General features: G+C 41.2%; 1 protein-coding gene across 1 annotated transcript in view; it reads right to left on the bottom strand.

Moving 5' to 3' along the window:
- BFSP2 (beaded filament structural protein 2) overlaps window positions 1–13,651 on the bottom strand; it is a 67,926-nt gene that overhangs the window by 9,796 nt on the left and 44,479 nt on the right. Inside the window, exon 3 of the mRNA XM_063450670.1 lies at window positions 6,797–6,953. Within this exon, the coding sequence (XP_063306740.1) occupies window positions 6,797–6,953 (157 nt within the window). The remainder of the gene's footprint in view (window positions 1–6,796; window positions 6,954–13,651) is intronic.

Here is a 13,651-nt window from a genome sequence, read left to right as displayed (position 1 = left end):
AAACAATCTCCGAAGGAATCCCATGTAGGCGAAAAACCTCTCTTGCAAAAATCTCCGCCAATTCAGGAGAAGTCGGAAGTTTAGGTAATGGCACGAAATGGGCCATCTTAGTAAATCTATCCACTACCGTGAGAATAACAGTCTGTCTCTTGGAAGCAGGCAAATCAACGATAAAGTCTATGGACAAACAGGACCAAGGTTTCTCAGGAATGTCCAAGGGGTGTAACAGGCCACATGGAGATGCATGAGGTAGTTTAGTCTTGGCACAAGTTTCACAAGCTGCGACGAACTCCTCAATATCTTTTCGAAGTGAAGGCCACCAGAAATCCTTGGATATCAAAGAGTATGTCTTGCGAATACCAGGATGACCAGCTATTTTACTTTCGTGAAAACACTGTAAGAGCTCCAGTTGAAGTTCAGGAGGAACAAAGTTTCTTCCCTCAGGAGTGTTTCCGGGAGCTAGATGTTGTGACTTCAAGATCTGGTCAAGTAGCGGAGAATGAATTTTGAGACTGGTATTAGCAATAATATTGCATTTGGGTACAATGGAGGACATAAGTGGTTCAACTGAAGCAGAGGGCTCATATTGGCGAGATAGCGCATCGGCTTTAGAATTCTTTGACCCAGGTCTGTAAGTCAGAACGTAATTGAAATGGGTAAGAAACAACGACCAACGAGCCTGCCTGGAGGACAACCGCTTAGCCTCTCCGATATAAGACAAATTTTTGTGGTCAGTTAGAATGGTAACAGGATGTAATGTACCTTCCAATAAATGTCTCCACTCTTTCAAAGCCTTGATAACCGCTAGTAATTCTCTGTCACCTATGTCATATCTGCTTTCAGTACCGGTCAATTTTTTAGAGAAAAATCCACATGGATGTAATGGTTTATCAACCCCCAACCTTTGAGATAGGACAGCACCTAAACCAGTCTCTGATGCGTCTACCTCAAGTAGAAAAGGCAGAGAAGTGTCGGGGTGAACTAAAATTGGAGCGGAAGCGAAAAGCTCCTTGAGAGTTTTGAACGCAAGGAGAGCTTCAGTAGTCCAATTCTTAGTATCAGCCCCCTGTTTGGTCATATTAGTGATAGGTGCGATAATGGAAGAATAGCCCTTAATAAAGCGCCTGTAATAATTAGAAAAACCAATAAATCTCTGTATGGCTTTAAGACCTTTGGGTAAAGGCCACTCTAGAATGGATTGGAGCTTATCCGGATCCATCTTAAATCCCTCCCCAGAGATCACATAGCCGAGAAAGGTTACCTGGGTTTGATCAAAGCTACATTTCTCCAACTTGCAGTACAAGCCATGCTGGAGAAGCTTGTGCAAAACCCTCCTGACTTGCTTGTGATGAGTCTCAATCTCACTAGAATGAATGAGTATATCATCTAGGTATACAATGACGCAATCTTGCTGAAATTCCCTAAGAACCTCATTTATCAGATCCTGGAATACAGCTGGCGCATTGCATAACCCAAAAGGCATAACAGTATATTCATAGTGACCATATCGAGTATTGAATGCCGTCATCCACTCATGTCCCTGCTGGATTCTCACCAAGTTATATGCCCCTCTGAGGTCTAACTTGGTGAAAATTGTAGAGCCCTTCAAACGATCGAAGAGTTCGGTGATCAAGGGAATCGGGTAGGCATTTTTAATGGTTATCTTATTCAAGCCTCGATAATCAATACAAGGTCTCAAAGAACCATCTTTCTTTTTAACAAAAAAAAATCCAGCCCCGGCAGGGGAGGAGGACCTCCTGATGAATCCCTTGTCTAAATTCTCGTGAATATACTCCTCTAGAACTGAGTTCTCTTTTGTAGATAATGGGTATACATGACCTCTGGGAGGCATGGTACCAGGGAGTAGGTTAATTTTGCAATCAAAGGACCTGTGTGGGGGTAAGGTATCGGCTTTCTTTTTGTCAAATACTGCCTTTAAATCTAGATACTGAGGCGGAATTTGTGTCTCTGTAGGATTGTCAGAGGTAGTCGATGTATTAGTTAATCCGAGAGGTAAGACCTTCCGCAAGCATTTCTCTTGACAATTCTCTCCCCACGAAACTATCTCCCCTGACTCCCAATTAATAATAGGGTTGTGTCTCCTCAACCAGGAGTACCCCAGGACTATGGGAATAGACGGAGAAGAAATGAGCATTAAGGATATATCCTCTTTATGTAGGATGCCAACAGTTAAGTTAATCGGTATGGTCTCATGGAAAATAACAGGCTCAAGTAACGGTCTACCATCGATGGCCTCAACAGCCAGTGGTGTCTCTTTTAACTGGGATGGGATGGCATGCTTGGCAACAAAACCCTGATCTATAAAGCTCTCAGCAGCTCCAGAATCGATTAGTGCCATAGTCTTTACTACTCCCTTCTCCCACCTCAAAGAAACGGGTAACAGAAGCCTGAACTCTTTGTAATTGTGAATAGAGGACAAAGTAGAAACACCCAAGGCCTGTCCTCTAGAGAAACTTAGGTGCGAGCGTTTCCCGAACGATTAGGACAATTTAGGCGTAAATGTCCTCTGACTCCACAATACATACATAAACCCTCCCTTCTTCTGTACTGTCTCTCTCTCTCTGTGAGATGAGTACTGCCTATCTGCATAGGTTCAGAAATACGTAAGTCCTCGAACTCAGAATTTTGAAAGGTAGGCGCTAGTTTAAAGGAGGGTCTACGGGTCCTATCTCGAGTGTTCTGCCTCTCTCTTATGCGTTCATCAATACGAGATATAAAAGAAATTAAATCCTCCAAATTCTCAGGGAGTTCTCTAGTAGCGACCTCGTCAAGAATTACATCTGATAACCCATTCAGAAACACATCTATATAAGCCTGTTCGTTCCACTTAACTTCTGCCGCCAAGGACCTGAACTCTAGTGCATAGTCCACAAGTGTTCGATTGTCCTGTCTAAGGCGCAACAGTAATCTAGCTGCATTGACCTTTCTACCAGGAGGGTCAAAAGTTCTTCTAAACGCAGCTACAAAGGCATTATAATTATAGACTAGTGGATTATCATTCTCCCATAAAGGATTGGCCCATCTCAGAGCTTTCTCAATGAGTAAAGTAATAACAAATCCAACCTTCGCTCTATCTGTAGGATAAGAGCGGGGTTGTAATTCGAAATGGATGCTAATCTGGTTCAGAAAACCACGGCACTTCTCCGGTGACCCGCCATAACGTACTGGTGGGGTAATACGGGAAGAAGCACCTACAGTGGCTACCTCTAGACCTGAGACTGCAGGAGAAATAGAAGGAGTACGTGTCTCCTCAGGTGGGTTACTAGCACGAGACAAAAGTGCCTGTAGTGCTAGAGCCATCTGATCCATCTTATGCTCCATGGCGTCAAACCTGGGATCAGAAGAACCAAGCTGACTGTTTGTACCTGCAGGATCCATTGGCCCTGTCGTAATGTCAGGATCGGGACAGGGATCCAACACGCAGAGTACAAAGAGTGGAAAGGTACGTATACCGGGCCTTAGAATGGCCGGACTAACGTACCGAGAGTAATAGAGAATAGTCAGAGACAAGCCGAGGTCGAGGGAACGGGAAGACAGATAAGCGAGAGACAAGCCGGGTCAAGGGAGAACAGAGAAGCAGGGAAGTACAACAAGCCGAGTCAAAACCAAATAGAGCAAACTAGAATACCAGAGCACTGAGTGACTAGACAAGCTAGAACCACGACAGGGCAATGAGCTGAAGAGAGAAGTAAGCTTAAATACCCTGGCTCCGGATGGTAAGCACGCCTCTGACAAGTGCCGATTGGATATCGGACACTTGAGTGACAGGTCGCTCGTGATAGCGTCATGACGTCACGTATTGAGCGTCCTGCTAGAAAAGGATGTGGATTCCTCGCGGCCGGTGTTTAAGTGGCTGGATGGACCGCGAGGAACGGAGGAAACAGCTCGCCTGGACGGATAAACCACCAAGTCTCTACCTCCCTTAGAGGTAGAAGCCTCAGGTACCCTGACATGCGGTCACGTGACATGCGTAATGACGTCATGCGTTCCAGCTATGCGTTCCACCTTCGTTTCGGCTGTCACTCATGATGACAAGCTGGGGTGTTAAAAAAAAGTCCGAAAAAGGCTATTTCTGAATTTTCTGACTTTTGTTTAACACCCCAGCTTGTCATCATGAGTGACAGCCGAAACGAAGGTGGAACACATAGCTGGAACGCATGACGTCATTACGCATGTCACGTGACCGCATAGGACACACGAAACCCGGAATTGACCAAAATTTGAATCGAAAACAGCTGAAGAGAAATGGAATCACCTGCAGAACCATTATTGGGACTGATTGGGGGTGGTATATATTAGGGGATGTTTGTAACTAGGATTGTATGTATTTGTATTCAACACCTTTGTTAAAGATTGTCCCTGAGGAAGTCCCTAACAGGGAAGAAACGCGTTGGACTGATTTACCTGCTTTTATTTACTTTGATGTAAGTAATAAATGCTTTCTTTACTCTTTATTCATATAGTCATCCAATCTATTTTTTTGCACTTTGTTTTTTATGTGAGATTCACATTTACCAAGCATTTGAAGCAAAGAAGACACACCAAGTATATTTCTGAAGGCACTTCTTGGGATGTTAAAGTGTGAGTGAGCATTTGTCACTTGCCTATATATCCACTTCTAGTATATATAGTATTGCACTATGCCATATATTTCTTATTTCCATAGCTTGGAATAGCCCTATACCATACACATGTTGAATTGAAGATAGGAGGAAATCATCGGGCATATCCTATATTGCTAAGGGAAGTTATTTCACTTTTTATCACAATCACTTTTTGAATTGAGATTTATACATCACTGTATGTGGACACTATTCATGAGTGAGTGAGACATTCTATATATCTTTCTAACATGAACATTAACCAGGTGTACTCCAGACTGTATGGGTTGTCTAGTTAAAAGTACAGTATTATGCGTACAAACAGTAGTATGAAAGTCTTCTAATCACCATATGCCTTGCTAACTCTAATCTTAAACTCCAGTAACCCCTAGACCAGTGATGGCTAACCTTGACACCATAAATTATTTCTGGAATACATTCCCCGTGATGCTCAGCTAGCTTTTAGGCTCTAAAAGCTAGCTGAGCGTCATAGGAAATGTAGTCCAGAAACAATATATGGTGTCAAGGTTAGCCATCACTGCCCTAGACTTTTGTGAAGTGCAGACATTCCCGACTACTGTGTAGAGCTGCAATGACACTGTGTTGAAACAAATGTGACACCATATCTGTGAGTGTTGTAGTTTAAAATTTGTCATTTAGGTGTTGACATTTAAGAATAATACCATTCAAAATGGTGATATACACAAGATGTTCAAACATTAGCTTTCTCCTGTGAGTGAATGAAGCATTTAAATGTAATTGACAAGGCCAATGTCCTTGTCAATGGTATTAGGGTCATTGTACTTTCATGCACACTTAAGTAAGCATATATTCACCACAAGTGCTGTTAGCGTGGTAGCTGATTGTATGCACTTGTTAACTTTTGTTTCGCACTGCAATGCAATGTTAGATAACATATAGTCCATAAGCCAAAACTTACCTTCCCTGTTCCTCAAGCAACATGCTTCACCCTACAAAAAAACTCACTTTTACGTCTCTGCGAGGGCTTCACCCTCATACTTCTGCCTGTCTACTGTGGGAGAGTAAATGTTGCTAACTGTTCCGCTGCATATTTGGTTCAAACTTACTGCTGCTTTATAACAGTCAGAGAGAGGGTAAGGCAGGCTCTGTGTGGTGTAGATGTTTGTTGATAGTCAAGACCTTTGCTTACTATGTGCTGGCATTTAAAATATAAATAAACAATATGGCATATAAATAAAGTATTATTTCATGCCCTGGTGCATTTTTAGGAAATTGCTGTCCCCAAAATACTGTCAGATATTTTACAAATATTCATGGGCAGGCCATCCCCTTTTACTTTGTGTATTTCTGCTTCTATGCTAATAATTAAGAGATTATATGAAACATTGAAAGGCACAGCATACAGTTTATTCTTTAAAATATTTAAATTCTTTCAATATTTCTGAAAATGATGAATATTAGAAAATTGAAATTGTTTGAATTTATGCATAAGCTGCAATTATTCTGGTGTAGTGCTAGTTATGCATTCAATTAAAGAAACACTGTAGCGTTAGGAATACAGATCTGCAATCCTAACGCTACAGCCCTGATGACCCGTATAAAAATTAAAAATCTAAATAAATAAAATAATAAAACATATTACTCACCTTTTCTCCAGCACCAAGTCTCCTTCAGCACTGCTGTGACTTCCACTTCGGGTTGTGTCACCTTGTGTGCATGACTCCAGGATGACAGTCCATACAGAATCATTGCATACAAAGACTGTGATAGTACTGCGCATGCACATGTGACATCATGGTAAAATACGGTAGGAGAACCAGGAAGTTAAATTCCTGGCTCTCATATCCAGAACGCTTAAAGGCATAGCTTGACGCCATGCTTCTAAGTTCCCCAAATAATCAACTAAAGGGTTTGGGGAGGTAGGGGGGCAGGGCTGCCGCCACTATAACAACTTGAATAAAATTAAGTTATTAAAGTGCCTACAAATTCCATTTAATGTTATACTATTCCTTTTTTTTTTTTTAAACTAAATAACTCAGTACCAAAGGGGCTAACAGGTTTCTTACTTTAAAAGAGGTGATCTCACACAGTTAAATAGCCAGGCCAAAAAAAGAGCACCATTAATATGCTTTTACCCCTTATTATGTCCAGTGTTTTAAAGCCAAAAGTCTTGCCAGACACTATTTCTTTACCTCTTCATGGTTCTTTGACAGTAAAGCGAGCTCTTCCTTCATGCTTTCTATCTGACTTTCCAGATCCATTTTTGTCAAGTTTGCATCATCAATCACCTTGTACAAGGAACGTATCTCTTCCTCAACTGCTTTTTTAAAAGGTTGTTCATTCTCATATCTGCAATAAAAGAATACTTAATGCCTGTAAACAGATCAGTAGTGTGGTTTGGCTTGTGTTTTGGTCTAATAGCAGTCATTAAATGAAAGCAGCCTACTTTAATAATGTGGATACCTTTTTCTTTCAAGTAATGTATAGTTAAATGGTGTTGTGTGATATATTTTATAACTGTTTTTTTTTTGTTTTTTTTTTACATAACATAAATAATAGAATTAAGCTGTTTCCTTCCTTAGTGAATATATTTTATACATTATTGATGGCTTTTAGTAACGAAATAGGCAAACATTAAAAATATACTGCTAATTATTACAAAACTATTCTTAATATTATCTATCCTCAAGTCAGGGTGTACACTGGATTATTCAATAAAGTACGAATGATCTGGAATTCAAAGTGATTTCAAAGCAAATTTCTAATTTTATGCCAAAATAGCTGAAATTGAAACATTTTCCAAGTCAGCTATTTTTTCGTAGAGGCTCTGGCCAAAAACTTGAACTTAATTTTGAATTGAGTTCCTTACAATTCATATTTTAAAGTGAATTATTACGTTTTTTTAACTATCTGGCTTAACTCGTGTTATCCAAAACACTTCTATTATCTCTCCATTTTCAGATTGTCCAAAGCTGCTGCAATAAATCATTCTGCTGTTTCTCTCCCCTCTCCATGCTGCTACTGGTGCTGCTGTCACACAGAGGGTGCCCCTCCTCCATATTGCTTTCCCTTATGTTGAATTGAAGCAGGAGAGACACACATATGGAGGTCTCCCTGATCACAGACATGCAGTGAATAGTCTTCTTATCTCTGTGCCAATTGGCACAGACTGAATTGGACAGATTTGAAAGGGAAAAGGTTGTTTTAGCCTCTAATTTTAGGGAAATCTAGACATTTGCTAGCAGTTCTGCTAGCACATTGTATAGATAAATCCTGATTCGTTATCATTTAAAGGACCACTCTAGTGCCAGGAAAACATACTCGTTTTCCTGGCACTAGAGTGCCCTGAGGGTGCCCCCACCCTCAGGGACCCACTCCCGCCGGGCTCTGGGGGGAGGAAGGGGTTAAACTTACCTCTTTCTCCAGCGCCGGGCGAGGAGCTTTCCTCCTCCTCCTCCTCTTCTTCCTCGCGACGTCATCGGCTGAATGCGCATGCGCGGCAGGAGCCGTGCTCGCATTAAGCCGGTCGCATAGGAAAGCATTCATAATGCTTTCCTATGGACGCTTGCGTGCTCTCACTGTGATTTTCACAGTGAGAAGCACGCAAGCGCCTCTAGCGGCTGTCAGTGAGACAGCCACTAGAGGCTCTGGAGGCTGGCTTATCCTCATTATAAACATAGCAGTTTCTCTGAAACTGCTATGTTTATAAAAAAAAGGGTAAAAGCTAGCTGGACCTGGCACCCAGAGCACTTCATTAAGCTGAAGTGGTCTGGGTGCCTAGCGTGGTCCTTTAAGATTAAGCTGTATTTATCATGACAGGTCATTGCTTCCTCAAAATTAGGCTCACTTTCCAAGTAAATCAATGTAATCTATCCTGAAACGATCCAGGATAGAAACAGTCTGTCTCTCTTTCTGCTCTCTGGGGATATTTACCCGGACATTTTTACACCTAATATTCCGCAAATGTTTTTCAAAATGTATTAAATCTATCCGATTTTTTCATATCTTACTATTTATTTTGAGCCCTAACCCTCATTTTTTTTAATCATATGCAATTTTTCTGGTGACACAACATATATAGTAAATTTTCTGTCACTTTTTACAGATGGAAAAGTTTTCTGCTACAGTTCTCTTGTTTTCCGCACCTAGCAGTCTTCTGAAAAGGAAATATCTGTCGAAAACTGTCTATTTACTATATGGAAAACCATGACTCTTAAGAACACTTTCAATATCTTGATATCTTTAATAAAATTTATCTAAATTTCTCAAATGTTCTTTTTTTCTCTTGTCTCCCTGTCCTCTCTTTTTCTTCCCCTCCACTAATGTTAGCATAGTGTTTTCTCAAAAGTAGAGGATCACAAGTTGCCTGCCACATTTCCTACGGCAGACTTGTAGGATAACATTCTGTATCCACACTTTGGATGCTCTGACCCCTAAGAGACTTAACAAAATTAATCCCTTAAACTGCTTCCTTCGGAGTAATAATCTCTATACTCCGGCTTTATCATAAAATCCAAATGCACCCTTCCCTTCCCCCTCTCCCATTTTGGTTGAGCATAAGTATTTTTTCTTCTCTTTATCGTTAGTCAATACTTAATTTTATGCTATAGCAATATGGCAAATTTGGGCTGTCTGAGTGTGTGAGGTGTTTAACCCATTCATTAGAGAAAATTTATTTATACTTACCGTAATTTTCTTTTCCTGGCTATTATTCATGGCAGCATTTAACATATGGGTTTAGCTCCTCCCTCTAACCCTCAGGACAGGAAACACAATCAATCAAACAATTAAGCCTACCTTCCCCTACTATATTAGGTACCCCAGTATCCTCCACACCTCAGTCCAGTAACAAGACAAATAAACCAAGAGAGGGCGGGAGACCAAATGCTGCCATGAATAATAGCCAGGAAAAGAAAATTACGGTAAGTATAAATACATTTTCTCTATTCCTGGCTAATCATGGCAGCATTTAACATATGGGATTCCCAAAGCAATAACCACTCAGGGAGGGTAAGTCATGCTACAAAAATTGTTTAATATCCACTTAAGGTTTATAAGAGTTCAAGACCGAAAGGCCAAACTCCGAATCAGAATGAGAAGAGACATCCACTCTGTAGTGACGTACAAAGGTCTTCAAAGACGACCAATTGGCAGCTTTACAAATGCTCTCTGCAGAAACCCCTGACTCTGCAGCCCATGAAGTAGCAATGGACCTTGTGGAATGAGCTTTGATGTCCATGGGAACCGGAACCTGTTTCGACCTGTAAGCTCTAGCAATAGCCTGAACGGTCCAGGAACGAAGGGTAGCGACAGAGGCTGCTTCACCTTTACGAGAACCCCAAGGAATCACAAACAATTGGGGAGACTTTCTCCAACTAGCTGAACGTCCAATATACGTGGAAAGACACCTCCTCAGGTCTAGTGTATGGCATCTTACTTCTTCAGGAGATGATGGATCCTGAAAATACCCCGGCAGGACAATCTCTTGATTCAGGTGGAAGGAAGTAACAACCTTAGGAAGGAACTCAGGTCTAGGGCGTAGCACAACTCTATCATCGAAGAAGGTAGTGAACGGTTGTTCAGAAGACAGTGCTCTGATATCTGACATTCTCCTAGCAGATACCAAGGCCAGTAACAACAGGGTCTTTAGAGAAAGAACCTGCATAGGGACCTCATCGATAGGTTCGAAGGGATGTTCCGTCAAGGCCTGCAGTACCAGAGGCAGATTCCAAGGAGCCGAGAATCCCTTGATAGGAGGCCTAATCCTAATGACAGCTTTGAAGAAACGAATCACCATAGGATTTAAAGCCCAACGAACACCAGAAAGAGCTGAAAGAGCCGAGCAGTGCACTTTAAGCGTGTTAAGTTGAAGGCCTCTCTCCAGGCCTGCTTGAAGGAAACCCAGAACCTGAGACACGGAAGGGGAACTTAAATCTTGAACCGTGGAATTACACCATCGTGCAAAGGCTTCCCATACCTTATGGTAAGTAGAAGAAGTAGAAGAATTCCTGGAACGTAATAGTGTTGAGATAACCTGGTCCGAAAGGCCATGTTCAACTAGAGACTTCCTCTCAATAGCCATGCATGGAGCCTGAATTTGTGAGGCTCCGGATGAAACACTGGACCCTGAATCAGCAGGTCTTCTGATATTGGAAGTTCCCAAGGCAGGTCCATCGATAGTCTCTGCAACAGGGGAAACCAAGGACGACGAGGCCAGAAGGGAAGAACAGCTATCACCTTGCAATGTTCTTTGGAGATCTTTCTCAGAACAGCGTGTATGAGCGGAATCGGAGGGAAGACATAAGCTAGATTGAACACCCAACTGATGGATAGAGCATCCTGAGCAACTGCCATTGGATGGTATCTTCTTGACACAAAGCATGGAACCTGCGCATTCCGATAGGTTGCCATGAGGTCTACTTGGGGAAGACCCCACTTCTGGACCAACTGGGTGAAGATCCTCTTGGAAAGTTGCCATTCTGAAGCTTCTATCAGGTGTCTGCTGAGGAAATCCGCTAATACATTCTCCTTCCCTGGAAGATAGGTGGCACACAGGCCTTCCACATGATTCTGAGCCCAGGTCATAATGGGAACGATCTCTCTCATCAGGGCTACACTCCTTGTTCCGCCAGGAGGACAGGAAAAGACTGAGGTGTGGAGGATACTGGGGTACCTAATATAGTAGGGGAAGGTAGGCTTAATTGTTTGATTGATTGTGTTTCCTGTCCTGAGGGTTAGAGGGAGGAGCTAAACCCATATGTTAAATGCTGCCATGATTAGCCAGGAAATAAACATTGCATAATATCTTATAAATGTTTTTTTTTTTCCCCGCAGGAAACTTCATGAGATTTGAAATACCTATCGTCCTGATATATTGTTAACAGTTTTATGCCAGAGCTCTGCTGTGTCTATCTATCCACAGTTTTTTTTACTCATTTGAACGCTTCTTGAATTATAATTTTGTATCAAACAAAACTATGTTACAAATTGAGGACTATACCATACACTAAGTATTTGTTACATATACTAACAACGTACTTTCATTGACAGTGCCTTCATAATCTGTTATGGTATGATTTTTGTGCTATATGCTGTTAAGGGGACACTCCAGGCAGCTAAACAAGTTAAGCTAAAATTAAACTGAATAAACTCAAAATACCTGTGGTTAGTTTCTTTTCTTTCAACTCTGTGCAGTTTTCCTGCAGTGCTGTAAAATGTTTTGCTGTTGTCAGTAGTTAACCCAGCCTCATTAGCCACCCCTTCTCACATTTCAAAGTCCTCCCGATGCCCAGTGTTTATAAAATATGTTTATAAAAAAAAGGGTAAAAGCTAGCTGGACCTGGCACCCAGAGCACTTCATTAAGCTGAAGTGGTCTGGGTGCCTAGCGTGGTCCTTTAAGATTAAGCTGTATTTATCATGACAGGTCATTGCTTCCTCAAAATTAGGCTCACTTTCCAAGTAAATCAATGTAATCTATCCTGAAACGATCCAGGATAGAAACAGTCTGTCTCTCTTTCTGCTCTCTGGGGATATTTACCCGGACATTTTTACACCTAATATTCCGCAAATGTTTTTCAAAATGTATTAAATCTATCCGATTTTTTCATATCTTACTATTTATTTTGAGCCCTAACCCTCATTTTTTTAAATCATATGCAATTTTTCTGGTGACACAACATATATAGTAAATTTTCTGTCACTTTTTACAGATGGAAAAGTTTTCTGCTACAGTTCTCTTGTTTTCCGCACCTAGCAGTCTTCTGAAAAGGAAATATCTGTCGAAAACTGTCTATTTACTATATGGAAAACCATGACTCTTAAGAACACTTTCAATATCTTGATATCTTTAATAAAATTTATCTAAATTTCTCAAATGTTCTTTTTTTCTCTTGTCTCCCTGTCCTCTCTTTTTCTTCCCCTCCACTAATGTTAGCATAGTGTTTTCTCAAAAGTAGAGGATCACAAGTTGCCTGCCACATTTCCTACGGCAGACTTGTAGGATAACATTCTGTATCCACACTTTGGATGCTCTGACCCCTAAGAGACTTAACAAAATTAATCCCTTAAACTGCTTCCTTCGGAGTAATAATCTCTATACTCCGGCTTTATCATAAAATCCAAATGCACCCTTCCCCTCCCCCTCTCCCATTTTGGTTGAGCATAAGTATTTTTTCTTCTCTTTATCGTTAGTCAATACTTAATTTTATGCTATAGCAATATGGCAAATTTGGGCTGTCTGAGTGTGTGAGGTGTTTAACCCATTCATATAAACATTGCATAATATCTTATAAATGTTTTTTTTTTTCCCCGCAGGAAACTTCATGAGATTTGAAATACCTATCGTCCTGATATATTGTTAACAGTTTTATGCCAGAGCTCTGCTGTGTCTATCTATCCACAGTTTTTTTTACTCATTTGAACGCTTCTTGAATTATAATTTTGTATCAAACAAAACTATGTTACAAATTGAGGACTATACCATACACTAAGTATTTGTTACATATACTAACAACGTACTTTCATTGACAGTGCCTTCATAATCTGTTATGGTATGATTTTTGTGCTATATGCTGTTAAGGGGACACTCCAGGCAGCTAAACAAGTTAAGCTAAAATTAAACTGAATAAACTCAAAATACCTGTGGTTAGTTTCTTTTCTTTCAACTCTGTGCAGTTTTCCTGCAGTGCTGTAAAATGTTTTGCTGTTGTCAGTAGTTAACCCAGCCTCATTAGCCACCCCTTCTCACATTTCAAAGTCCTCCCGATGCCCAGTCTCTGAAAGAAACCTACCTTTTGCAGCCAATGAAAATAGAGGCATGTCTTATCTAGCACTGCAGCTAGAGCCCATATGTGCTCCTCTCCCTCCCTTCCTGTAATGCAAGTAATACATTCTCCTCCAGTCCCTGTCAGCCAACCTCCCTACCCAGTGTTAACCCCTTCCCTGCCATCCATCCCTCCTACCCAGTGTTAACCCCTTCCCTGCCAGCCAACCTCCTTAGTCAGCCAACCAACCTCCCTACCCAGGGATAATCCCAACCCTGCCAGCC

Source organism: Pelobates fuscus, chromosome 4 (genome assembly GCF_036172605.1).
Source record: "Pelobates fuscus isolate aPelFus1 chromosome 4, aPelFus1.pri, whole genome shotgun sequence".
Lineage (NCBI taxonomy): Eukaryota > Metazoa > Chordata > Amphibia > Anura > Pelobatidae > Pelobates > Pelobates fuscus.
The sequence above is the reverse complement of the archived record's forward strand: the minus strand, read 5'-3'. Positions and strand labels throughout refer to the sequence as shown.